The sequence below is a fragment of the Osmerus mordax genome, chromosome 10 (genome assembly GCF_038355195.1).
Source record: "Osmerus mordax isolate fOsmMor3 chromosome 10, fOsmMor3.pri, whole genome shotgun sequence".
Lineage (NCBI taxonomy): Eukaryota > Metazoa > Chordata > Actinopteri > Osmeriformes > Osmeridae > Osmerus > Osmerus mordax.
In genome coordinates, this window is record NC_090059.1 from 1,980,573 (window position 1) to 2,008,137 (window position 27,565).

Below are 27,565 nucleotides of genomic sequence, written 5' to 3' on the forward strand. Positions count from 1 at the left end.
TGACATCGCCGGCACCTCGAACTATTTTCCATTTTACACAGCTTGAACACATAATTTGCCCTAAGACCGTCTAAATTCCCTGACTGAGATTTATACTCCTCCTCGCGATCTGTATTGACACTCATGGTGCCTATTTTTCGAATGTGTCTTCTGAAATGTTCTTATAGACTTCGGACGTTCAACGTAAGAAAATATATATATGATGTAATTTTTTGTAATCATCCAAAATAATGTTAAGTGTATGGGTATTTTTCCAAGTAGGCCAGTGATTGGTCGATACGTGCGATGCATTGAGTGGGCAACTCGCTGTGTACTGAATGGGCCACGCGCCGTGTATTGAGTGGGCCGGTCTGACAGTAACTCCCGGGCCACTTTTTTCCCCCAGTCCGCCCCTGATTGTGTGTTTAAAGTTACCACCACTAGGCCTACTTGTGTGTATAAAGTCATCGATTGGTTAGATTTGTATAATTGATCAGTCTGAATAAGGAGTACACTAAAAACAAACTGATTAATGAATGAATGTCCCATAAGCACAATGGTCACAGCCTCCGTCTCCGAGAACCGGGATGTCTGTGTTCCGTGTGCACGGACACTGGCGAGCTTCTGTACCGTGGCACAACAATCTCCTCTCGTGCAGCCGTGAGGAAGGCCGACAGCGGTCATTTTAAGATTGTCTTTCGATGTCAATAAATGTTTTGACACGTGCTTTTCTGTCAATGATTGATATGGGCATTCACTTACCAATTATGAGACAAAGGTGGAGAGGAAAATATGAAATCCCCTGAGCGTTACCCATTGGACGGCTGTGTGGCCGTTTAATCATTAAAAGTTTTTTTCTACAATACTATACAAATGATGTATTCACTAACATGTGCCACCTCTGTGTTTCACGCTTGGGGTATCTCAGTCGAGCGCAATCTTTGCTTGGCTAGCAAGTTGGCTTCATTTCAGAAATAAGGGTATTTTCTCCGCCATAGAGAGCCAATATTTTGGCATACAGGCATACAGAGGTTTTCACAACCAGATGTTTTAGTAGCTAAGTAGACTGCATGGTATATTTTCCTTAGCAAAGTCTAATAGTCTTAGCGTGAATATATGGCTTGGTCACCCAAAGTGGGTCCGTCACATGGCTGTGTGCGTGTGTATGTGTGTGTGTGTGTAGCCTATATACAGTATGTGTGTGAGAGAGGGGGGCAGGAGTTTGTGCGCGTGTGCTGTGCGTATTGTCTGCGCTTTAAACGCCCCTTTGTACGCCCACTGTTCCCAGGCTGGCCAGAGAACGGTTCACCTCACCGGGAAATTGTGACAGAAATGGGAAAGGTGTGGTGGGTTTTTAGGCTATGACACTGACACATCGGGCAGGATGGATGTAACTGGCCGAGAAATCTTGCTTCTTATCGGCGTCAGCTGCCTCTGGCTACCAGTGTTGGCAGAGGTATGTTATCGGAGAACAATTATTTTAATATCTGGCATGTTTTAGAAATGCGTCCCTTGTCAAGGGGCACGCTCTTGTCTGCTGCAGATTGTCAGTTAGTCCAGTTCAAGGGTATAAGGTGGGCTTTAATGGACCACTAAAGCAGCCTTTTCTTAATGCATAACCTTGATGTTCCACCTTCTGATGGGATTACGTTAGAGCGTTAGTGTGGGTGCGCGTGGTCTTGACATGACGCTCTCAAAAACACGTTTTTTTTGCTTTAAATTGTTGATGTAAACTCATTGTATAGAATAAGAATAATATTGTAAATCACCATTACTATATTGTTGGTTTTCTTATTTCGCACAATTTCATTTCTCCCATTGTCTAATTGAGCATTAAAACACTCGCGCACATACACACCCAGGCGCATGGTATCCCTTATGGCGGGCTATCATGAGAAGAACCAGTCGTTCGCCCGTTCGCCCCCGGTGGCGCGTGAATGAATGCTATCACGGGCTATTGCCCTTTGTCGCAGCAATTTAACATCAACAACCAGGCACCCTCAAACATACGCTCATGTGGTTTGTTTTTTAATTATTAAACTAATAATCAATTGTCTTGAATATGAGAATGCAGATTGGGTGTGTAGGCTACAAAATTGTGCACTACATTCCATTAACCTAAAACACAAAAACAGCTAGATACACAGTATGTTAGATGGGTGTTTCCCATCCATCTAGTGTTCTTTGGCCAATAGTTATTGTACGATAACCTATGATTGTAAATACAGTACTTTCAATAATTATAATCAAGTTTGGTAATCATGGCAGATTGGAATAATCATGCATTAATTGTCTCAGAAGGCATGTATAGTAGACTGATGCAGCCACTGTTGTGGAGGATACAGTATAAATGGGATCAAGGGCGCCCTGGAGGGAGATAGGTGAGACAGGATAGCACTCAAACACAACACCAGAGAGGTGAGACAGCATAGCATTCATAAACACAACACCAGAGAGGTGAGACAGGATAGCACTCAAACACAACACCAGAGAGGTGAGACAGGATACGAATGACGAAGCATGAGAGGACAGAAGTGAGATGAGAGAACTATAAAAACAGAAATAACCACTCCGAGCGGAGCAGTCAAAAAATGATCGCTTCATCAGCGAGCCGAGCAGGGAGCTCAGACAGGGTAGAGCCATGGTCCCAGTGTCAGAGCTGATGCCATGTTGAAATGACTGTGTTTGCGATACTGAACTGGTGAACTCTGAACAGTACACAGATGTGTGTTTTGTGCAGCTTTGTTTGTGTCTGTGTGGTACAGCAATGCTGGACTCAGCTGGCAGAGCGTCACGCTCAATTAGTTCTGTAACCAGTCCATGTGATTGACATGAGTGGAGATATCAGCACTCATGTTAGGTATCAGAGATCGCTGTTCCCAAGGTAATGTGATTAGCCTGGGTGAGACATGAGGGAGAGGTGTGTGTAGCACATACACTCACATAGCAAGAGCAAATAAATGACCTGTTTTAGGTTAGGATTAAGAATGTTAAGAATTAAGAATCCTTATGAATTCATAGGTTAAGAATTCCAGTTTTAGTTATGAACCTCTGTCCTTTCCTGTCCTCTCTTGTCCTCTCCTGTCCTTTCTTGTCCTCTCCTGTCCTCTCTTGTCCTCTCCTGTCCTCTCTTGTCCTCTCCTGTCCTCTCTTCTCTTATCCTTTCCTGTCCTTTCTTGTCCTCTCCTGTCCTCTCTTGTCCTTTCTTGTCCTCTCCTGTCCTCTCCTGTTCTCTCTTCTCTTGTTCTCTCCTGTCCTTTCTTGTCCTCTCCTGTCCTCTCCTTTGTCAGACTGTTCAGTGTGGAGTAACCTGACCTGATTTATGTGACTGAAACTCTGTAATACACAGCGTGCTGTCAGATGCCATTTGAAATAATCTGGTTCCTTGGCTTCAGTGCAATTGTTGACTTCTCAATGTGTGAGTGTCTGTCTGTGTATGCCATTCAGCCTGTATCTGCTATCAATCGATGCCATCTTTTTCCCTATTCAGTTCAATGAAATAGAATTATTCCTTATAGCAAAAGTGATCTGCAGCAGTGTATAGTTGCAGGCTGTGTAGGTTTGGTGTCACGCCCTTTGTTTGTTTGAGTGTGTATGTGTCTGTATAATTGCGAAACGTGTATTTGCCAAAAGTGTGTGTGATTCAGGCCTGGTCTCTGACCTCTCTCCCTATCCTGCAGGTGGTGTCTGATGACAGCTATGTAAACGAGGTGCAGAGCTCAGGTAGGCTGTCGTTATTTCTGGTACAATCTCTTTCCCAAATCACTAGTCTTTCCATTCTCTCTCAGTATTTCTCTTTTCATTTGTTCATACTGTACACCCTCCTCTCTATCCTTGCATCCCTCAATCTTTCCTCACTCAGTCACTCCCTTCCATCCATCTGTCGTCCTTCTCCATTCACACCCTCTACTGCTTCCCTTCTCCTCTCCCCTACAAGCTGTCTTCCTCGTATCCCCCCTCCTCACTGCCTCCCCCTGCTCTCCACCCTGTCCCTGTCTGGTGGGGGTGCTGGTGGGGGTGGGGCGCATCATTCTCTCTGCTGAGAACCAGCCAAGTCATCATCTTTCTTTCTTCCTGTATGGCCAAAAATACCCCTCAATACATACATACATACATACATACATACATACATACATACATACATACATACATACAGACACACACACACACACACACACACATTTCTAGCCTGTCATAGCACATTTGCTGTATAACTTAAAATGTGGATGACAAAGATCAGATATAAAATATTGGTTGGATTTAACATTTAATAAAAGAACGATAACTATGACTATAACGTGTGTGTGCGTGTGTGTTTGTGCTCGTGAATGTATTTAGCTGTAGCTGCCACACACCCCCACCCCCCATGAAGAATGGCTTGTGAACCGTGTCAAATACTCATTGTGGCGGGGAAATGGATTATGGGAGCAGAGACACTCTGTGTTCCCATGGCGATAGGAAGAGTAGGTTGTTGTGGCAATGAGGGTTGTCTCAGCTATTACATTTTTGTGAGTGAAAATCTAGGCTGGTGTTTGAAGTTAATGATGATACAATGTCTGCTGCTGGGGCTGTCCCTCCTGTCCTTTAAGAGACGGACAGCAAAGGCGACGTCAAAACGTTTGAGAGAACACTTGTGAACTGCTTCTTCTGGAATACTGAGAATGTTGGATGAAAAAAACGAGGAAAAAAAGATTTGTGCTGGAGAACGTTTAAGAAAAGTAATGTCATCATTTGTTTTATTAATTCAGCAGATTTGTCCCAAAAATATTAAGTATGCAGGGATTTGAACTCTCTTTATCTGCAGTCAATTTCTCTAACCACTTAATTACAGTATATCTGTTATCAGAGACAATTCATTGGTATGTTCATTGGTGATTTAGTTTGTGATTAGACAAACCCTGCTGGTGCTGGATGTGTGTGGCTGAAGTCTGGGTGACCAGTTAAACAATGATTTACTTTAGATTACAATAAATCGTCCACCATTTTATTCAACAAATCAGCTTAAGTTTATTTAACTTTTTCCTGTAAATGTCAAAGTATATGAGCTGCAGTGGACCCTCTGCAGTTTGGTCATAACGCCACAATATGAAACAGACACATCAGTCATCGACCTGATGAATCTTATCGTCCAAACTCTACATCATTACATTGGATTTCATTACATTGTATTCAACTGTATTTCACCACACTGCATTACTTCTTTACACTTCCCTTAAACTGTAAGCTCACATTATAATCAAACTGTATACCGTAAATATATAATATATATGGTTTTATGAACAATTATTTTACATTTAGTCATTTAGCAGACGCTCTTATCCAGAGCGACTTACAGTAAGTACAGGGACATTCTCCCCGAGGCAAGTAGAGTGAAGTGCCTTGCCCAAGGACACAATGGCATTTGGCACGGCCCGGAATCGAACCAGCGACTTTCTGGTTACTAGCCCGATTCTCTAACCGCTCAGCCACCTGACTCCTTAATCAGAATCATTAAAATATATTTGTTTGTGTTCGACTGGACAGATGACCAAGGGTTCTGTGTTGGGGCCAAACTCATTGTCGCATGGATTCAAGTATGGGTAGAGTGTGTCAGTGAAGGTCATGCCAGAGTAGGAGTAGATGAGCCATCTGTTTTTCACATCATAGAAGGACACCTGACCTGCCTCATAATGCACTAACACCCCCACCTTCTCCACCTTCTGTCTCGGGTGTATGTGTTCTGGATGGGGGTTCAACACTACAAACTTGTTCACCTGAAAGGTTAGAGCCCAGACTCCGTCCTCAGGTCTACCGGCTGAGGGTTTCTTTCTAGTGATGGAACGACTGGCCACCCCTAGTGACCATTCAAGCTTGTCAGTAACCTTCACCTCAAAGTAGAACTTCCCTTTGTGGAAGCCTTTGTGCCCCAGGACAGCCAACAAGCTTTGAAACCGCTTTGGGTTGTCAGGAATAAAATTCCACAAGCCTTCATACTTCACCTGTTTCCTGTCCCTGGACAGGGAGAGTATAGGATGTGCTGTATCAATGTCCAGAGTCACATCCACGGCATGCTGCTGCAATGCCTTCAAGTCAGGCATCCCTTCCTTTGTCTTGGTGAGTTCCTCAAGCTCAGAAAAGGCTCTCCTAGCAGCCTCCTCCAGTTGAGCTACAGAGCTCCTTTGAGCTCTCCTGAATTTCCCCAAACCCAGGTGGATGCTGACATCTGACCAGTCCTTGCTGAGTGTGGGGGGGCAGAGGGGTGGAGAGCTCTGGAGGAGGTGGAGGTTGGTGTGTGAGAGCTGCTCCAGTTCATTGGCTCGTCTTTGCAGCTCAGAGATCTCCTCCTGCAGCTCTTCAATAAACCCTTCAGCCTGTTCCTTCGTTGCTTTCTGCTTTTCCTCAATCATCTCAGTGAGTGCAGTCCGGCAACCTTCAAGGGAACTCATCAGATCCATCAGGACCCTGTTGCAGTCCGCCATCTCTCTCTCTGTGTTTCTCTGACTGAGCTCTGCTGAATGTTTGATCTCTTGGACCTTGTGGAGTCTTTCCTGGATCATCTTCCTCAGCTCAGCATTCCTTTCTCCACACTCTTCCTCCAGCGGCACCACGTGGTGATTCTTGTGGTCTGTCGCAATGCAAGTCTGACACACCCAGATCTGATCATTCTTACAGAACAGCTCCAGGAGCTTGTTGTGCAGGCCACATGCCCTGTCCTCCAAGCTCTCCACAGGATCCAGCAGCTTGTGTCTCCTCAGGGCCGGGGCCAGCTGGTGAGGCTCCAGGTGGGTCTCACAGTAGGAGGTCAGACATTCCAGGCAGGACTTGACAGCCTTGAGCTTCCTCCCAGTGCAGACATCACAGACCACCTCTCCTGGTTTGGCAGTGGATGCGTCTCTGTCTCTCAACGTCATGGCTCGAAAATGATCTGCAATCTCCTTGAGTGTTGTGTTGGTTTTGAGCTCAGGCTTTGCATCAAATTTCTCTGTACACAGTGGACACTTATAGTGACAAGAGTTGTTCCAGTATCTACCAATACACGCCTTGCAGAAGTTGTGTCCACACGGAGTAGAGACTGGCTCAGTAAACACCTCCAGACAGATAGAGCACTGGAACTGCTCCTCAGACAGAAAACTGCTGGATGATGCCATTTGTGGATGATTTCAGAAAATAGAGTATAAAAGCAACTTGTGTAATCTGAAAACAGAATGTAGAAGTGATGGTGAGTTTCCCCGACAAAATGAAATAACAGTACCATACATTGTCTCCTGTTTATGCCGGGCATGTTTTCCTTTGCCAACATGTGTTTGCTAATTTTGCAGTGTAAAATGGATGTATCACAGAGGTCATGGCCCTGAGAGCTAAATCCTACATAAATCCTGCTTTACTGTCATGATTCCTCAGACAGAAACAGACAGATTAGGAAAGAGAGGGAAAGATCTTCGGGAGAAATGGAAAGACAATATAACAAGGCACATTTACCTTTGTTTTGTGTCCCGATCATGGGCTCTGCGTCCTCCCACAACACAAGGCACAGTTGAGAAGGAACAAGGTCCCTCTCCACTAGCGGTGTGACATCAGCTCTGGTTTATGCTTGATATACTGGAAACAATCATCTGAGGGAAAAGAGAATTCAGTTTAATAAATGACTAAGTCAGACAATTCCTATAGAGAGAAGATACATAGTCCAACACAGATACTGTGCAGAGGAAAACATTGTGATTCATGTGGTTCCCATGTTCAGATCCCTTTTTGGGGCCCATGGAAAACAGGCAGTAAATACACAGTTGACACATTTGCCCTCTCCACTAGGAATGGAGCAATGTTTTAGAGGAATATTCTGCAAGTAGCAAAAAGGGTTACATAAAGGAAATACTGTGTTAAGAAAACATGGGTTATGACACGATACTGACTACTTTCATCAAGTCTCATTAAAAACCAGCAAACATTTTAGGTCCTAGATCTGGTTCTCTGATTACGCTGGCCAAGTAGGTCATCACACCTAGCCAGCAGAGGGCCACATTTAGGCAGCCAGTGAGCTCCTATCTCCAGAGGAAGTGGGAACAGCAGCAGGCAGCCAGTGAGCTCCTATCTCCAGAGGAAGTGGGAACAGTGAGCTCCTATCTCCAGAGGAAGTGGGAACAGCAGCAGGCAGCCAGTGAGCTCCTATCTCCAGAGGAAGTGGGAACAGCCGCAGATAGGGGAGCCAAACTTAGGGCAGGGGACACAGTAGGGGAGGGGAAACACAAATCTAAAAGTTGGGATGTGGATACATAATTAATCATTCACTTTATCAAACGTGTCTCACTGGCAGGGTATGTTAGAGTTGTTGATTTGGACCTCCACTGATATTGGTTTGAAAGATACTGTGACAGACCACTCATCCACACATCAATACATGTTCCTTTACTCATGTTTCATTGATACAGTTTCACCCGTTTAGCATGTGAACCTGTTATGTAACTTGTAATTAGACTCAAATGCCCACTCAAACCACACCTTTGCCGGCAATAGTACATTGAAAGCTGTTCTTGAATAAGAACGTATATGCATGGTTTTGGTCTCTTTTGAAAGGTGACGTTTAAGTGTCAGAATCCCTGTAAGTGCTAGTGGTTTTGAGTAAAAGAAGTTTGAACAGAGTGAAATTTGTTTTTCTTTCTGCCTGAATTTTGTTTTGCATACAGATGCCTGAGGATGACTATAAATCGGAGCCATTACCTTGAAATACAGCTTTGAGCTATCATATCCCATATTCAGCTCCACCATGAGTATTGCTGAAACAGAGTGACTGAATCATAAACACAGAGTGCTTTTTCCCTTCTTGAAACTTTGTGCATATAAGACTCAAAACAAGTGCTATGGTGGAAAAGCCGTTTTAAATACACACTGTGAGGCTGGAGACACTTGGCTGGTCCCTGACTGGAGGCCTGTTTGATTTGATGGCAGGGAAGTACACGTTAACGTCTGACTACAGCTCTAAAAAGGTCCCATTACCTGTAACATTGAAGGCTAAACGGTCAATAACATATGTCTCTAATGACGGAGAGAATCGTTTCTGTGCTTGATCAGGGCACCGATCTCAATGTAGCATATTCACTCATCAACTGTTCGTCTCTACTATGGATATGGAGTTGATCCACCGTCCCAGTATGCAAACTGACCCCCAGAGGCTACAGTAAAGCTTCAGAGCATGGCCAGCCCTACTGTAAGTGACTCAGAGGCCTTCAGTTGGACATGCTTCAAAAGCGTGCATGACATGAACAATTAATAGCCTTGTCAATCCACTACCTCAAAGTATTCACCACCTAAAGGCCAATTTATACTACTCCGTTTTCACGGACACGGACACAGGGAACGACCTCTCCGACGTGGAACGCCATGTCCTCTCCGAGCCCCTCGGAGAGCTCTACGTGCACCTCCTGATTTTCCTGACTATCCGTCTGTCATTTTACGGATACCCCTTGGCTGTGATTGGTCCGTATTAAGAACCGCTTGCTTCAGGGGCGGGGTTGCCGTGACCAACAAGACGAACAGAATCCTTTGACCGCCATTGCTATAAGTTTTTACAATTCATTTTTCAGCTAAACAGTACATGTAAATCAGCATCTGAATTAAAATGTGACGAGAAATGGGCAGTGTAGTTGCTGAAAATGTGCTTATTTTATTGATGAAACGGCTCATTTGTAAAGTTGCTCATACTTTTCCATAACCTAGCTAGCATCGCAGTGCAGCGCCACCTACTCTTCTGGCGGTGAATTGTTTTCAGCACCCACAGCCTTCGGAGTACTATAAATTCAACGAATCCGTCCGACTCCGTCCGTAACGGAGTCGGAGTAGTATCATTCGGCCTTTAGTGTGAGAGATACATACAAGGAGAACCAGAAGCTTTGTATGCAAAATTAGAGTTTATTATCTAAATAGTAAGATAATCACTAAACACTAATCATGAAACAATCAATACAGAAACATACCTTCAGAGTATTCATTAGCAAAGGCAGCTACAATAAATAAAACTGGGAGCCTAACTCACCGGAGCTAGTATCGTAAACAAAATCTACATTCCTAGTGCATGGGAGAAAAGCCTCAAATAAGTTAAAGATGATTGTCTAAAATACAGAACCCACAGGTCTAACCAGATTGGCTTCAACAAAGGGGAAGCCTGAAAGCATATCAATTCAAATTGACCATCACCGGTTTACTCGGTGGCCATAGCAGACCAAATGTGATGCCTTTGGAAGACACGGAAGTATGCACACACATTTGGGACTTCTGCATGCACAAACTCTGTAAAACAATTAAATAAGCTTTGTACATACAAAATATTTGATGCATAAAAAGAAAAAAAAACATATCAAACATGACCTTAATAGCTGTTCAAAACACTATTTACAGACAACAGCTTTTAATGATCATTTCAGAGTCTTCATCAATTCCTTTTCCTCTCCAACTTATGTAATCCCCTCTAAGGAGATGTACTCCAAGGTGATAGTCTGTTAGCATGTGGATGAAAATGCAAAGTCTGGATATCCACTATGGGCCATTAATTAGGTACATCCCAAATTCAGCCCAACACCATTATACTCACCTACAATTGACATAATTTTTTCACAAAATATTTGCAAACTATTTGATGTTCCTGGCAGCATGCCAGTCATTGTAACAGTCACGTTTGGGGACAAAGCATAAGGCCATATCACAGGTGTAGCACTTCACTGGTGTCTTTGCACCACAGTTCCTGCACTTCAGCCGACCAGCGGTGCTGTCTCCACTGATATGCACTAGCCTGTGATGTGCTGTTGGTGGAGCAGAAGGCACCTTTGCACGCCCTGTGTGACACCCCACCTCCGCCAGCTCCTCAGCAAGAGTCTCTCTGAAGGCCTTCTGGGTCAGAGGTACCTGTCCTTCAACTGTTGCAATGTCTGTGTGGAGGAGGAAGGCGTTCACCATTGCGATGTCCAGGAAATAATGGAAGAAGGCCTTGTACCAGCTCTGGGTCTTGCGATTTAGATTATAGTTCCCCATCAGGGTGTCAGAAAGGGCTACTCCACCCATGCACTGGTTGTATTCCTTTACCGCTGGAGGAACAGGGATGTCTTTCAGTATCCAGCGCTGATCTGCTCCTTTGACCCTCCTCTGCACCGTGTCCTGTGCATGTGCCGTGTGGAACGTTGAACACAGGTAGACGTCCCTTGCGTCTCGCCACTGGACAAAGAGGAGGGAGTCGTTCCGGATCCAGCGTATGCTGCCGCTAGCACATTCAGAGTCCAGACTGTTTACTTTCTTTTTCGGGCATCCACTTCTCTTGGTAAGGATGGGTCCGCATGCCCAGATCTTCTTATGAAGGAGGACGAGGAAAAGGGCGGGACTCGAGTAAAGATGGTCAACAAAGAGCTTGTATCCGGTGCCCAGCAACGGTGTGTCAACTAGCTTCATGACTGACTCATAACCGAGCCCCAAGCCACTGCTTCCCTGGAGCTTTCCCTCGTACACAAAAAAGTCCCACATGTAACCGCTCTTGGAGTCCACCAGGACGAAGACTTTATATCCCCCGCGAACAGGCTCATTTTTCAGATATTGTTTGCCCCCAATGTGGACCGTTCGAGCATCGATGGCAATCTCCTGGTCAGGGTGGTAGTTCCTCTTGCAGGCCTCTCTAATCTCGTGGTAAAGTGGCTTGATTTTGCTAAGACAATCGAAGGCTTCTGTGCCAATCCTTTGCTTGTTAGCCTCATCGTCCGCCATGCTACTGAGGCGAAGGGCACGGGAGATTGAAAAGAACTTCTTACCGGTCATAAACCGTTTCGTGAACGGGAAGCTGTACAGTTTGCCCCCTCGCCAGTAATCAGTCAATGCAGAGCATTTGACTAGTCCCATGTAGATAATCACGGACAGGTATGAAAACATGTCCTGCAATGTCAGATCAATCCATGGTTTACTTGGTGTCGAGTGGTGAGTCGAGCCAAAGTCATTGGTGTTTTGAATGATTGTTTGTAAAACAGAGTTCGTAAAAAAAAGTTGGAAAAGCTCCAGGACTGTGTAGGTAGCCGTTTGGTCGAGCTGGGGTCCAGGTGGGTTGGTAGGTGCGAAGGTAGGCTGTGGTGGTGTTATGTCTGGAACGTCAACATCATTCCATCTCTCGTCAGGTGTGCTTGTAAAAACTCCAGGTTTACTGCTGCCCCTCCCCCCTCCTCTTGAGGAGGTGCTACCTTGCTCCTGCTGCTCCTCTTCATCTGAATGCTTGCAGAGTGGTGCACAATAATCCTGCTCCCAATTGATTTCCGATTCCTCAACAAGCCTATAAAAAGGAACAAAATAAAGACATTTGTCATTTATAAAGCTAGACAAAACGTTTCCATATTTTCTGTATTCTATATATACCTTTTTACAACTCGCTGCCTCACAACTCAGCAGTTCACACAATGAAACAAACACACACTTCCCCCAAAGGTCAGCAGGAACACCAAAACACACACACAAACGTACGTATATATATAGTTTAAGTTGAATTTGCTTTCATGTGTTAAAATGTGTATGCATGTATTTTTACTGTAAATACCGTACCCTTTGGCAATTTAAATTAACCCAAAAACATTGAAACTGAAGGGCTTCAGACACGATCAAATACAAGCACCGCCCGTTTAAAATACAAACACCAACAGTTCAACAGACTCACTGGGGAAACACACGACAAAGGGTAATCTACAAAATACGTAGGCCTATTCATAATTCCAAAGCGTATTTATGCGGGACATACAGTAATGTATGTTAGATAATTATGGGAAAATAGGCTACTTACTTGTTGAGAGCAATGTTTCTGGACATTTCCTCTGCTTCGTAGTCTGGATCTGATCCATCAGTATTTATTTCGGATACATCATCCTCAGACTGGTCGCTTTCCACTTTGCCAGTCCACTTTGCCATAATTCGAGTTCCAAAAGTCTCAACAGCGACCAAAACTACACTTATTTACCTTACACGCACCGACGCACAAATCATGGGGTAATTACGAATGGTCTTCTTTATATGCAGCTTTGAAACTTCCGTCTAAAGCGGTTTTCAGAATTTCATTGGCTATACGACGTACAAGTTATCCAAATAATCGGTTGTAATTGGCTCGATCTTTCCATGATGGAAAGAGTGGGGTGAGGGGGAGGGGGGATTCCTTTCAATGCGGTCTCTCGTTGGCTATTGAAGGCTATGGATACGCCCTAGAAGCTCCTATTGAGTGAAAGGAGGTGTCAATCAAAAGGTCAGCGTGCAGTGGCCATTTAGACGTCAAGATATCAGAACTGAAGTAATCTCTCAGATGTGATATTTCTGTGAAGTTTTCTCCGTCATTAGGTGCGTTCGACTTCATGGACTTCATGCAGGCGGCTGACTTGAAACACTGAAATATTGAAAAGCTTACAGGTCCTCAAAGTTTTCACTGCTTTTTGCTTTATTGAGAATCTTATTGAAACAAAAATAATGCTCAATTTCTTTCTTAAACGAAATAAAACAAGTCTTTTTACATGAAAACTTACATTTGTAAATATATAACTTTGCCAGTAATATAATAAAATGTATAAAATAAACCTGATCATGATTGTCTCTACATTCCTCTAAAAGACCAAATACTAAGTGTTTTAAAGAATATATTGTGCTTATTAAAGTTATGCATTGTGCTTATTAAAGTTATGAACTTAGAAGTGTGCTCAGGCTTAAACATTGGGTCTCACACTGGGTGTGGGAAGCAGGCTGTTCTTTGTGTCTCTATCTCTTCATTTTCAGAAACAACCTTGAAACCGGGTGGAGATGGCACCCGAGCAGGTGGGACGCGTCTGAACTCCCTGATGCACGAGAGAACAAGCTCAACCCTTTTTTCATCTTTGTGTTTTAATTACACTGTATATTATATGCTGGGGCAGGGAAAGATAGCCAGTTGGACTTCGTGAACCAACCCAAACTGTGTTGCGGGTAGGGAAACTTAGACAACCCCAGAGCTCTGGACGTATTGATTTCTAACTGCTGCATTAAAGCTGATATTATCGGACCTCTGCGACTCCAGACCACTCTTTCTAGAACACAGATTTGTGTCATTGAATACCATCATTACATATTGGAATAGACACAAACAATTTCAGTCCTTCAGTTTCCACATAAAAATTAATTGGTCATCAATAGCGCAGACTCAGTTTACTCAGCTCAATGCAGCGGTATGACAACACTGGCATTAGTGATGGGCATTCCGGATCTTTTTCGTGAGCCCGCTCGTTTGTCTCAGCTCACTGAAAAGAGCCGGCTCTTTTGGCTCCCTAACGGCTCTTTAAAAAATAAATGTTTTAACTATGATAGGTGTGAAAACAATTTGAATTAAATTACTACATGAAATCCTACTCTAACTTAACCACAATGTCTTTAAAAATGCATTGATTTGTTACGGCGCTCCTCCGAGTTTCGACTGCTCTTCTGAGTGTGTATGAGTTGGCTCGGCCCTCTCTCATGCAGTATAATTGGTTGACACCGCGTGTATTATTGACAGGAACAGAATGTGAGGATGATCGTGTGCGCCTTTAGGCCAAGTAGAAGTAGAATGCTTTAAGTACAAGTAGGCTATTTGTTTGTTGTTCTTTGAATTAGTCAATTATTTTAAATAGCCTACAATTAAAATTCATTATTTCATAATCATTTAATTTGTATAGGCTATTAATCTATTGAAAGTCGACTCTTCAGATATGCAAGCCAGCTCCCGACGTTCACCTATTCGCGAACGACCCATCACTAACTGGCATTAGACGCACAACATTTAGGGCACCAAATATGCTAGGACCGGCACTGGCTAGAGCTAGCTAGATGTTTACACCCCTTAATGAAGACGTTATGCATAGCCATATTCATATAATCGGTATGACATTTGAAAAGTGAAAATCAACTACAAAGCTAATATACTGTCACTCTAACGGCAATTACGTTTTGTGTAGCTCATGCTACCCTTTAACTTAACTGGCTAACATGAACTATTTCTTCTCCACTGCATTGAACTGAATAACGTTATTTCTATAATCGAAAGCACATTGACAAATGAGCAGTTTCTTGAATAAAATAAGCAAATAGGCTATTCTGCAACTACACTGTACATTTCTCGTATAAAATAAAAAAAATGTTAACTCGGATGCGTTCTTGTTGCTGACCAAGTCACCAACCATGCATCCTCGATAACAGGGCCGGATCAAGAACTCATTCGTGTATTTTTGGCGTTCTTATTGACTTGTGTTCAGATGGTTAGGGAGTCGGGCTATTAATCAGAAGGTTGTTGGTTCGATTCCCGGCCATGCTAAATGCCGTTGTGTCCTTGGGCAAGGCACTTCACCCTACTTGCCTCTGGGAGAATGTCCCTTTACTTACTGTAAGTCGCTCTGAATAAGAGCGTCTGCTAAATGACTAAATGTGTTCTTTGGATTGGAACTGTTCTTGTGCAATGAAAGATGACATCAAACGAGTGCGCAAGGACACAAGAAGGTGGATTGATTAACAGCCACTGTGTCTGTGTGTGGTTTGATAATGATAACATTAAGGTCTGACCGGCTTTGATGATTGGACAGCATTCGGACCGAATGCAATGATTGGACAGGCTACTTGTCTGTCTACCTCCTGGCTGTAGTGAGGCATGTTCACGTGTTTTGGAGGAGTGGCTTTCAAGAGAGGGAGTGGGATATTTTGCTTTCAGTCCTTTCGAAATCAGGCCTAAATAGTTAAGTTTGCTAAACTGACCCTGCCTTAAAGCTTTGTGTGCAAATATGCTAACGTACTAGGCCTGGCTACTGAGGGTCAAAGGTTGTTAGGTAAGGAATGGCCTGATGGTGTGCAAATGTATGATTACGGCCAGTAAATGTTGTAGGGCTGTATTGACAAAGCCCCTTGGTCAATCAGACACTTGTCTGGGACAGTCGTTGATTTGCACAAAAGGGACTGTAATGTTAAAATGACAATCACACTTTCTAGCACACACCTCTGGAGGAAGACTCTGAAATTATCATTAGAAGTTGTGTTCATGTAAATATAGTTCTAAACAGCTTTTAATATCATGTTTGATATGATTTTGTTTCTTATTTTATGTATTACATTCTAGTAATTATTTTAATGTTGTAACATGTATATTTACAGGCTTTACAGAGTTTGTGCATGCAGTAGTCCAACACGTGTTTACATATTCCCTGGTCTTTCAAAGGCATCACACTTGGTCTACTGCAGCCATTGAGTAAACCGGTGATGGTCCAATTTGAATTTGTATGGGTTAAGCAACCTTTCTTTCATATAGCCGGTGTCCCTATTTTCATATGCAGGTTTGGGTGTATATATGGCGAAGCTATAGCCCTCTGCAAAAATGGCTTCAGTTAGCAAGAATGTTTCAGTAGGGTGCTTGCTCTACTGATGTTACACTTGGTTTAAGACCAGGAATGTTACAGGCCTTATGTAGACATTTTAAAACAAAATAGTCAATTTACGATGTATTTTTCTCTCACCTTTGGTATGACTTCTTTCTCTACTGTCGGTGAAAGGGAGACGCTGTTAGGAGCAGGAAAAGAGTTATTAACTTTCACAAAGAAACAGACAAAGCTTTCTATGTTCAGGTTTCTACTTTCACTTCTGGAAAGGGACATCTCCCAGCTGCTCTCAGACCTCTCTGTCTTAAAGGGCCAGCTGCAGCAGGATGCTCTCTCTTGGAGAGCCAATCAGTCTGTTTTGTTTGCAGTTGTTTGATTTGGTGTGAGATTCTCAAAGTCTTTTCTATGAAGACACAATTGTATAATATGCCCCACTCTCTCTCTCTCTCTCTCTCTCTCTCTCTCTCTCTCTCTCTCTCTCTCTCTCTCTCTCTCTCTCTCTCTCTCTCTCTCTCTCTCTCTCTCTCTCTCTCTCTCTCTCTCTCTCTCTCTCTCTCTCTCTCTCTCTTTATGTTCCATTTTCTCCTTTACCCACTCTCCGTCTCTCTGTTTTTCTTTCTCTCTCTTTGTCTCTGTCTGTCTGCTCTCTCTCTCTGTCTCTCCTTCTCTCTTTATTTTTCTCTCCTCTCTCTTTTGCTCTCTCTCTTCTCTCTCCTTCGCTCTCTCTCTGTCTCTTTGTAATTCTCTCTTTTCTTCTTCCAAATTGGAACCATTTGTGAGGAGTGGGAGTAGAGTATGTGGTAGTGGGAGGTTGTGTGTATGTCTGTGTATGTCTGTGTATGTCTTGATGAAGAAAATCAAAGTACTAAGTCCTTGGGTTACGTAATTTCTCTAAGTTTGAGACAGCACAGAAACTTCCAGAGTTTGATGCAAAGTGTTTAATCAGAATCCAATACAAACAGGGTGAACTCCTTTCAAACGTGAGCCAGATTCTGCAGAATCAGACTGAGAAATCTTCTTCGGAAATACTCTTTTTTATCAAAACCTTATCAGTTCTGTAAATTTGCTATTGGTACAATATTGTTTATCACAAATGCATAATTCATTTTACACTCTATTGGTCTCTCTTGGTGCATAGAGAAATCATATATTTTTTGTAGACCCGCTCTGACCTTGACGGCCAGTCACACTGGGCTCCGGGCCGTGGGTTGTAAAATCGCCTCATTACTGCTGGGTTTTGTAGTTTTTTTAAGGTAGAAACCTGATCACATAGCCTTCTCTCACTCCCAGCCCCAATCATCCAGATTAACATTTCTGGGCTTAATTTTCCTTCTATACCTTAGGGGAAATACTAAACAGTCAATGGTTTTGTATCAGGCTTTTTCAGTAGTGTAACATATAAAGATATAAAAGTATTAAAGTGATTAAAAGGCATATTTAAATCACATAATCCATACTCATTCTTCATCTTTCATAATTACAACAATGTGATATTATTCCACTTCAGTCTGTGTATGTCTGTGTATGGCTGTGTATGTCTGTGTATGTCTGTGTATGGCTGTGTATGTCTGTGTATGTCTGTGTATGGCTGTGTATGTCTGTGTATGTCTGTGTATGTCTGTGTATGGCTGTGTATGTCTGTGTATGGCTGTGTATGGCTGTGTATGTCTGTGTATGTCTGTGTATGGCTGTGTATGTCTGTGTATGGCTGTGTATGTCTGTGTATGGCTGCGTGTGTCGTTGAGATAGCGCTGCTCTTAATTAGCCAATCCTGTCTGCCATAAATCACACTACAAAATGGCCACTCAACTGTGTCTTCTGCCTGCCTGCCTGCCTGTCTGCTTGAGGGCTTGATGAGTGTTCAAGGATTAGCCTTCACAGTGTATAAGACAGAGGGACAGGGGAAGACAGGGGAACATCACAGTTGAACGTAGATCAGCCTTAGAGATCCTCCTCAGGGCCAGTCCATACAAAGAGTCACACAAACCAATCCTGGACAGCAAATTTCAGTCCTTTATTATCAGATGCACAGAACAACACAATGTCAGACTGGGCACTGAAATTCTTGGGACAAGACAATGCAAAGCAACCTGGCATAACATAACATATAAGTACACAGAACATAGATTACATCTATGATGAGCTAAAATATAATAACCTCCTAAATATACAAAATAATATACAACAATATACAATACAGTAAACTAAACCTCTGTAACACATATAATAACCTATACTAACCTTATAAACCTATCTAACCTAAAGACAAGTGGGGTACAACTAGTGCAATAGTGCAATATTGCTGATAGTGCAGCCAGTGTCTGAAAGTGACAGTGTGTAAAGTGTGCAGGCACAGTACAGGAATACATAGCATTTACCTTCAATCCCCTCTTCTCCCAAACCCTCTCTTTCTTCCCCCCTGGTCCCCTCTCCTCTCCAGCCCCTCTCTCCTGTTCAGAGGGCTTCACAGAGCTGGGCTACTACAACGGCACTGTGTCCCAGACAGACTCTGGCGCCCCCTGTCTGCGGTGGACTGAGTTCCCAGACTACGTCCTCCAGTACCCGGGCCGCGGCCTGGGGGAGCACAGCTACTGCAGGAACCCAGACAGAGAATCCAACCCGTGGTGCTTCTTCAGACAGAGCTCTGGAGCCATCGGCTGGGCCTACTGTGACTGTCACCAAGGTACACATATGGTTTTCAAAGCAATCTTGCCTGCTACGCATTGAGCTATAACACAGCTGCACTCAAACACACATCCCCCAGTCCTGCTCCATTCTAGATTGTTCCTGTCCAGGAGTGACTTGTGTTCGACGCTAACGGACCCGTCTTCTTCCCTGTAAGGCGCGGCCCGGCTGGTGGGGGGGGCCTCTGGAAGTGGCCGTGTGGAGGTGTATCTGAACGGCCAGTGGGGATCTGTGTGTGGCTCTCACTGGACGGAGCGGGATGCCAGCGTGGTCTGTAGACAGCTGGGCCTGGGGTGAGAGTGCTGGTACAGGACCGGTGCTGCCGGTCTGCCGACAGGAGCCAGCAGACCGGCTGTGTGGTTGGGAGAGATGGATCGATGGTGTCAGTCATGGTGTCATTCGCTTTGTTCTGACACCAGATTGTGTGTGTGTGACCCGTTCCTCTCCTCAGTGAGATCGGCACATCGGTGCAGCCGTCCACATTCGGCTCGGGTTCGGGCCTCTTTCACTACGAGCGCTTAGGTTGCCGTGGTGACGAGACCTCCCTGAGTCAGTGCCGAGGCAGGACGTTCGTCACCGGCGACTGCAGCCATGGAAACGAGGCTGGACTGGTGTGCGCGCCTCCGGAAGGTCAGTGTGACCTCGTGACCTCCTGCTGTCATGGAAACCAGATCAGGGACCAAAACATCTGGTCACTGAGAGAGAGGAAGAGAGTGAGCGAGAGAGAGAGAGAGAGAGAGAGAGAAGGGAAGGAGAGAAAGAGTGAAGGGGAGTGAGATGGGGGAGAGATAGGGGGAGAGAAACAGACAGAGAAGGAGAGGGAGAGAAAGAAAGAGGGAGAGAGAGAGAACATTGAGAGACAGCCAAAACAGTAGAAACTCAAATCAAGGGTGTAGACGAATGTCCATATGAAAAGCCATCGTTCAGATTCATCTCAGCCTTTCCTCTAGATCGTCCCCCTCTCCCCTCCTCACGCCAGGTGTGCTGTTTCCCCCCAGGCAGCGGGCCTCCCCTGAGGCTGGTGGGAGGGGACGAGGACTTTGAGGGCCGCGTGGAGGTGTTCCATGGAGGCCGCTGGGGCTCTGTCTGTGATGACCAGTGGGATGACAGAGATGCAGAGGTGGTGTGCAGACAGCTGGGCTTCAGGTTCGTCTCGCCCTCAGGGGCTGGTGGTGCTTCACAGTGTTCGGATGGTGTCTGATCTCATCTCATTCTGGTCATATTGTCCACTGTTGATGTGATGGTCCTGATAGGTGACCATGCTTAAAATAGCTCAGTCTTATTAAAAACAACACCTGGCACCAATACCTCTGATTGTTTCACAATAAAACAATTCAAACGGTATATAAAAACAGAAGAGGAATAGTGTTAAAGAACAAGTTGGGAGTGTCTGTGTTTCCCAGCAGGTGTCTAAAGAGCTGTGTGACTCAGTGAGGGGGGGTTGCCATCACACACACAGGGACCCACAGTTATGCCCTCAGAGTTAGTTTGAATTCATATCCCAGTGGACAGAGAAAGAAAGCCTTTTCCTTCATTGTGTGTGTGTGTAGAGATGGTTTCTTATAAATAATAGACATCCTGTGGTGTGTACTGGGAGATCGTCACATACTGTGAGCTGTGTGTTTTTCTCATGGTGTGTGTGTTGTGTGTGTGTGTGTGTGTGTGTGTGTAGTGGCGTGGCAAAGGCCTGGTCCTGGGCTCATTTTGGCCAAGGCTCGGGACCCATCCTCCTAGATGCTGTGCAGTGCACTGGAAACGAGCTGTCGCTAGAACAGTGTGTCCATGGCGACTGGGAGCAGCACAACTGTGATCATATGGAGGATGCAGGAGTGTCCTGCCAGCCCTATACAGGTGACACACACACACACACTGTACACACATTGTACACATTTTGTACACACACACACACACACACACACACACACACACACACACTCTCTAAATACACACACTGTACACATATTGTACACGCACACACACACACTGTACAATCACAAACACACAGTGTACACACACACGCAGACGTGCTGACTGACTGCTGTGCCATGTGTGTCAGACGGCGTGGTGCGGCTGGTGGGAGGAGAGCGTCCCTGGGAGGGTCGTGTGGAGGTGTTCCACTCAGGAGACTGGGGCTCCGTGTGTGGCCACCACTGGAGCCAGGACCACGCCCAGGTGGTCTGCCAGCAGCTGGGATACAGGTCCTCCACTCACCACCCTCCCTCCTCCACCACCCTCCACCTACACTCTCCACCCTCCTCCACCCTTGCCCTCCATCTACACCCTCCATCACACCCTCCTCCACCTTCACCCACCACCCACGCTCCTACATGACCACAGCTTTCTGACATAACACATCTCTGGGCATTCTTGTAAAGTGTTGTTAGATAAATTAAGGATGGAACCTTTATACTGCATAAAGAATACTGTGTTCAGCATTCCTTGCGTGCAGAAAGAGGAACCCCCCAAATTAACTGTAGGCAACACCAAGCTTATCTTTACTGCATGCCATTTGGTAAGCCTAGCAGGGTCAAAACACCGAGACGCACCTACACACACACGTGCGAGAACTTTAGGATAAACACTATCAGCTAGACAGCTGCTATGCAGGGGAGGATAATTCTCACCAATGTTGTATAAATGGTCTTGCATGAAGACTAGTATTTCAGATAACTTTGTACCGTGATCAGACTGGTCTCCTTGCTACATGCGCAAGCAAATAAAACTTCCTTGACTTCATTGACTCTGTGCACTACTTGATACAGATTTTTCTAACAATTGGTTTGTATGCCGTGTGTCTTAGCTCATCCCAGTGTTCTTGTCGTTTCTCTGTGTCACCTGTAGGGGGCATGCAGAGGTGGTGGGGGGCGGGGCCTTTGGTGAGGGTACTGGGATCATCCTATTGGACGACGTCCATTGCGAGGGCTCTGAGTCGTCCCTGCTGGACTGTCGCCACGGCATCTGGGGGCGGAGCACCTGCTCGTACAGTGAGGTGGTGGGTGTGCGCTGTAGGAGAGACCCCAGCCCAGACACAAACCAGCTACCAGCACTGGCACCTGCTACAGGTGTGTGTGTGAGTGGAATGTGTGTGAGAGTGTGTGAGTGAGTAAGTGTGTGTGTGAGTGTGTGTGTGTGAGGGTGTGTTAGTGTGTGTGAGTGTGTGAGTGAGTGAGTATGTGAGTGAGTGTGTATGTGTGTGTGTGTGAGTGTGTGTGTGTGTGTGTGAGGGGTGAAATGCCATGTGTTGACAGCATGGTGAATGAGGTCCGCTGGTTGTGGGAGTGTTTTTGTGGTCCTGGTGTGATGTGCTCTCATGTTCCTACTTCTGTATTAGAATGACAATACAGCTGACATTTACCTCTGTCACTACACTGCCTGGACACACACACAATGATCTACATACTGTGTGTGTGGTATATGTGTGTGGTGTGTGTGTGTGAGTCTGTGCAGGACCCCTGCTGCGTCTCAGGGGTGGAGACAGCCCCAGGGAGGGTCGGGTGGAGGTTTATCTCCATGGAGAGTGGGGCAGCATCTGTGACTCTGGCTGGAACGACCTGAACGCTGCTGTGGTCTGCAGGCAGCTGGGCTACAGGTAACACACAGAGAGAGAGAGAGAGAGAGAGAGAGAGAGAGAGTGTAGTGGTGTGTATGTGTGTGTAGAGGGATGTGTGAGTATATATGTGTGTGTCGTGGTGTGTGTGCAGTGGGGTGTGTGCGTGTAGTAAGTGCGGAGTGAGAGAAACTTCCAGGAAGCTGTTGAACCCAGCAGCCGTCTGTCCTCCCCCAGAGGGCGTGCGGAAGTTCTGGGGGGGCAGGGCCGGGGGAAGGGTCCTCTCCACCTGGACCAGCTCAGGTGTACGGGCCAGGAGGACTTCCTGGGGGAGTGTCCGTCTCTGGGCCGGTCTCAGGCCTGCGCGCGGCAGGAGGATGCAGGGGTGAGGTGTGACTCTGAGGGCCCCAGGCCAGGACAGGACACCTGTGGGCAGAGGAAGGTTCCGGGGGTCAGCAGCCCAGACCAGACAGGGGGAGGACAGATCTCTCCCAGGTAAGGGTTTTGTTTAAGGTGCATCATTTTCTGTGGAACCTGTAAACAAGATTGTTTCTTCTCGGTGTTCTGTTCTCTCTTCCTCTTCCTATTGTTCCTGATCTCTCCTCCTCCTCCTGTTGTTCCTGATCTCTCCTCCTCCTCCTGTTGTTCCTGATCTCTCCTCCTCCTCCTGTTGTTCCTGATCTCTCCTCCTCTTCCTGTTGTTCCTGATCTCTCCTCCTCCTCCTGTTGTTCCTGATCTCTCCTCCTCCTCCTGTTGTTCCTGATCTCTCCTCCTCCTCCTGTTGTTCCTGATCTCTCCTCCTCTTCCTGTTGTTCCTGATCTCTCCTTCTCCTCCGGTTCCTGATCTCTTCTCCTCCTGTTGTTCCTGATCTCTCCTCCTGTTGTTCCAGATCTCTTCTTCCTGTTGTTACGGATCTCTCCTCCTCTTCCTGTTATTCCTGATCTCTCCTCCTGTTCCTGATCTGTTCTTCCTGTTGTTCCTGATCTCTCCTCCTGTTGTTCCTGTTGTTACTGATCTCTCCTCCTCCTCCTGTTGTTCCTGATCTCTCCTCCTCCTCGTGTTTCTGATCTCTCCTCCTGTTCCTGATCTCTCCTCCTCCTCCTGATCTTTCCTCTTGTTGTTCCAAGGAGCTCCATGCCGTGGCAGCTGTCTGTGTGGCTGCAGGGTGACAAACAAGATGGCCCCCCTCTCTGTAGTGGAACACTTATCACCCCTTGCTGGGCACTGACCTCTGCACATTGCTTCATCAAGTACGATTCCTCCCGTCTCCCCTCCTTTCTCCTCTCCTCTCCTCTCCTCTCCTCTCCTCTCCTCTCCTCTCCTCTCCTCTCCTCTCCTCTCCTCTCCTCTCCTCTCCTCTCCTCTCCTCTCCTCTCCTCTCCTCTCCTCTCCTCTCTCTCTCTCTCTCTCTCTCTCTCTCTCTCTCTCTCTCTCTCTCTCTCTCTCTCTCTCTCTCTCTCTCTCTCTCTCTCTCTCTCTCTCTCTCTCTCTCTCTCTCTCTCTCTCTCTCTCTCTCTCTCTCTCTCTCTGTCAATTCAATTCAATTCAGCTTTATTAGCATGACAGTCATTTCAACCGTATTGCCAAAGCAAGACGCACAATAACAGACAACCATACATCAACAACACCATTCAAAAAGGAAACAACAGTCTGTATCGTCCGGAACATGTGGTAACAACAAAGTGTCAAGAACAGAAAACAACAAATCGAAACAAAAACAACCTAAGTAAATAGCTACATTGAGATGGACAACACATATTACAAATAGGATTTGTAATATGTATCTCTCTCTCTCTCTCTCTCTCTCTCTCTCTCTCTGTCTCACTCTCTCTCTGTCTCTGTCTCTCTCTCTATCCTCTCCTCTGACCACTCCTCTTCTCCCTCAGGTACGGCCGTGAGCCCTCCAGGTATGTGGTACGTGTTGGAGGCTCGGGGCTCACTGTTACCCCCAGAACAAGTGGTGGTCCACAGGAAGTTCAAAGGTGAGCGTGGGGGTCACGACCTGGCCCTGCTGAAGCTACTCAGCGCAGAGGGTCACTGTGTCCGTTTGGACGGCGACACAAATGCCGCCTGCCTCCCCAGCCCTGAGAGACTGGGGGCCAGCAGCCCCTCCTCCTGCATCGTCACGGTGACCACAGCCAGGACTGGAGCAGGTAAGCCTGGGGCCAGTTGCATAAACTTAATGTAAGACTAGTCTCCGAAGCTGCAGTCCAGCTGGTCTTAGCAGCAAACACCCAGTCACCTGACAATGTAGGCAGTTTAAACATCTTCAGCATGAGTTCCTGTGAGATGTTTCGGGTTTGCAAGATATTTATTTGGTGTACTAACATACTGTAGAAGATTTCTCAGGAATATTAATCTATCAAGCATTGTACAGTCAGTCGGTGAACAAGAAAGCTTTATTGCTTGCGGCCGGCCCACAAGGAGACAAAAGCATCACACGCCATTGTGCTACAAGTTTGTCTGCTAGCATGTTGCGCTAGCTACCTATGTAAGCAGCCCTGCTCTTTACAGTCATTGGTTAAGACAAAGGCATGCAAATGTTCCATGGCTCTTCTTCATTGGCTCCCTTGCATAGACCTGGCGCACGTGTGTGAGTGCGTGTTTGAGTGTGTGCGTGTGTGCGCTCTCTGACCCCTCTAAGCTTGACCAACTCTTTTATGGCCTCCAGTAAGATTGTGATCAAGCCCAGGTCCCCTTGTTTACGTAAGCCTAGTGTTATCCAGAGTTCAGATTTGGGGGTAGGCCTCTCTGCACACAAGGAATACTGAACACAGAATCATTCTTATACAGGATAACAGTTACATCTTTAACTTTTCCAACAAGATTCCTCAAGATAACCATGATTGACATTGATTCCTCAGGAAAATTATATATACTGTATAATGCCCAGTTTGCCTGGCACATTTATTCAAAATTCTCCCCAAAAAGTTTGTAATTTTTACAGAAAGTATGTAATTAATGGTGTATGAATTGAATTTGACTTGTTTCGACAGCATTTTGAAACTCCAAACTCCGTTCTGTGTTTCTGTTTTTCTCTCTGTGGTCTTTTGCTCGTCTCCTCCCTCAATCAGACGGTGTCCTGCAGTCCTGGGTGCCTCTCTTGTCACCGTGGCAATGTAAGAAGCACTATGGCGACGGCTACTCCAGCCACGGAACGCTGTGCGCCGGCAGCCCCCCGGACACCAGCCGTCTCCATGGCGATGGTTGTCAGGGCAACGGCGGCGGAGGGCTGGTGTGCCAGGGCGAGGGGGGCCGCTGGGTCCTGACTGGGACCGTTGCCGGGGGTTACGGGTGTGGCGAGCCCTCGGCTCCAGCCCTCTACACCCGGGTCAGCAGGTTCAGGAGCTGGATCCACGAGGTCACACACACACACACTCAGGAGGATCACACACACATCACAGAGCAGAACATAGCCGTTCTAGAAGACCACTCAAACACAGCGGCAGTAACACACACCCGGGATCATCAGCACCTCTCACACACAGAGCAGCTTACAGACACAGAAGATTACCTCACACAGAGTCAGAATGACATCATAAACACCCACAATGACCTCACACACGTGCATAAAACGATGCAACCCTCAGCTGTGCATGAGCATCAGAAACACACACACGCTCCGCACACTAGCACGCATGCACACGCTGCCAGTCAGTTCAAACAAAACGCTCACGCGCAAAAGTATCACGGTAACACACACAAGAAGGGCACACACACGTCTGGCATTGCCACACACACCCCCATCCTGGTCTGATCCAGGTCGAGCCAGCAGAACCACAGGCCTCCGTAGAGGAAGAGGAGGAAGAGGAAGGATGAGGGAGAGAAGGGAGTGGAGGTTGTTATGAACCTGTCTGAACCCTGACTGTCCAGTATATACTCACGTGAACTCTGAACTCCAGGGCCTCTTCAAAGGCCCTATGCACTGTGCAGTGATGCAGTATGATGATAATGACCTCATCAGTGACTGCCTGGGGAAGTACAGTGTGACTTTAAGATGTGCAGTATTATGTGTGTGTGTTAGGGTTTAGGTAGCAGTAGTTAGTTAGGTTGTAGTTCGGCAAGTGCTTAAGGAAGTCTGTACACTGGCTGATAATGGATTGGTCTGGCTGATGTGAGAAATAGACACACATATCATTAAATAGGGTACAAGTAAAATGTTTCTTCTGAAGGATGTTCATCTAGTGTTTTCCTGTGTCCTCTGTTCTTCTCTGCATACTTATCTCTTCTCTCATAGCCATCGGACGGCAGTGGTTAGATCCTGGTTGTGTTTTGTACTGATATCCCTGAATGACTCAATAGATGCGCCTGTCTTGGGTTTAAGATGTAGCTTAGACTGTGTGTATTGTGTGCGTTCTTGACCGAGTTCAATGGTCAAACTGTTAATCCTGCTGTCTGGAATATCTGTGAATTGAGCGTGTGTGTGCGATCTAACCAGGAGATGGCAACAGTGTTCTATGTTTTCACCTCCCAGTAACACCGTACCTGTATTTATGACTGGGAGGATTGTTTTTTTTACTCTTACTTATGAACCTCAGATCCATCTTGTGCTGTGTCAAGGTATTGTGAAGCATCTTGTATTCTATAACTAACTAACTGTCTAAAACAGGAGCTTGTAATTTGCATCTTTTCTAACCCTGTACATAGTCCTGCCCCTTGACTGTACAGGAGCATCCCACCCTGGACTCTGTCCTGCGTAAGAGGTCCTCTGACTCAGAGGTCCTCTGTTAAACACCTGTAAGACAGTAGATTAGCTCCATGTTCAGTCATCTGAAGTCAGAGAATGAAACTAGCATATCTGCTGTTTGTCTGTTCCTTATAATGTATGTGAAGTAATATGGTATTAAACTACATGCTTGATGACAACTGATTCCTAGTGTGTATATGGGTGTACCAGGTCGAACAGCTTTTAGAAATATGAGAACTAATAGTATTATTAATTGTATATTCATAATATATTCCTGTTTAAATACAGTATGTTGTCCAATAGTTGCTACACATACCTCTCCCAT

General features: G+C 45.6%; 3 protein-coding genes across 4 annotated transcripts; 1 reads left to right on the forward strand and 2 right to left on the reverse strand.

Annotated features, from left to right (window-relative positions):
- Positions 1–1,314: 1,314 nt before the first annotated feature.
- On the forward strand, positions 1,315–27,379 carry si:ch73-127m5.1 (neurotrypsin). The gene is given in 15 exon segments (XM_067245515.1): positions 1,315–1,435; positions 3,660–3,702; positions 18,760–19,002; positions 19,162–19,297; positions 19,456–19,634; positions 20,003–20,150; positions 20,677–20,855; positions 21,061–21,202; positions 21,846–22,066; positions 22,452–22,593; positions 22,789–23,046; positions 23,681–23,803; positions 24,440–24,500; positions 24,502–24,706; positions 25,628–27,379. Coding segments are annotated over 15 exon segments (2,835 nt in total). The 5' UTR covers positions 1,315–1,363; the 3' UTR covers positions 26,311–27,379.
- Positions 4,885–16,577, reverse strand: LOC136950967 (E3 ubiquitin-protein ligase TRIM39-like). Of its 2 annotated transcripts, none has more exons than XM_067245512.1 (3): positions 16,458–16,577; positions 7,438–7,571; positions 4,885–7,152 (listed from the first exon to the last, which is right to left on the reverse strand). In XM_067245512.1, exon 3 carries the CDS (start codon positions 7,104–7,106, stop codon positions 5,457–5,459), a length of 1,650 nt encoding a protein of 549 aa, XP_067101613.1. In that variant the 5' UTR covers positions 7,107–7,152; positions 7,438–7,571; positions 16,458–16,577; the 3' UTR covers positions 4,885–5,456. The 2 variants fall into 2 exon arrangements, with proteins under 2 accessions (XP_067101613.1, XP_067101614.1); XM_067245513.1 differs by lacking the exon at positions 16,458–16,577 and adding an exon at positions 7,958–8,008.
- Positions 9,888–12,876, reverse strand: LOC136950637 (piggyBac transposable element-derived protein 4-like). The gene is made up of 2 exons (XM_067245079.1): positions 12,752–12,876; positions 9,888–12,250 (listed from the first exon to the last, which is right to left on the reverse strand). The coding sequence occupies exons 1-2, from the start codon at positions 12,874–12,876 to the stop codon at positions 10,579–10,581; spliced, it is 1,797 nt and encodes a 598-aa protein (XP_067101180.1). The 3' UTR covers positions 9,888–10,578.
- Positions 27,380–27,565: the final 186 nt, after the last annotated feature.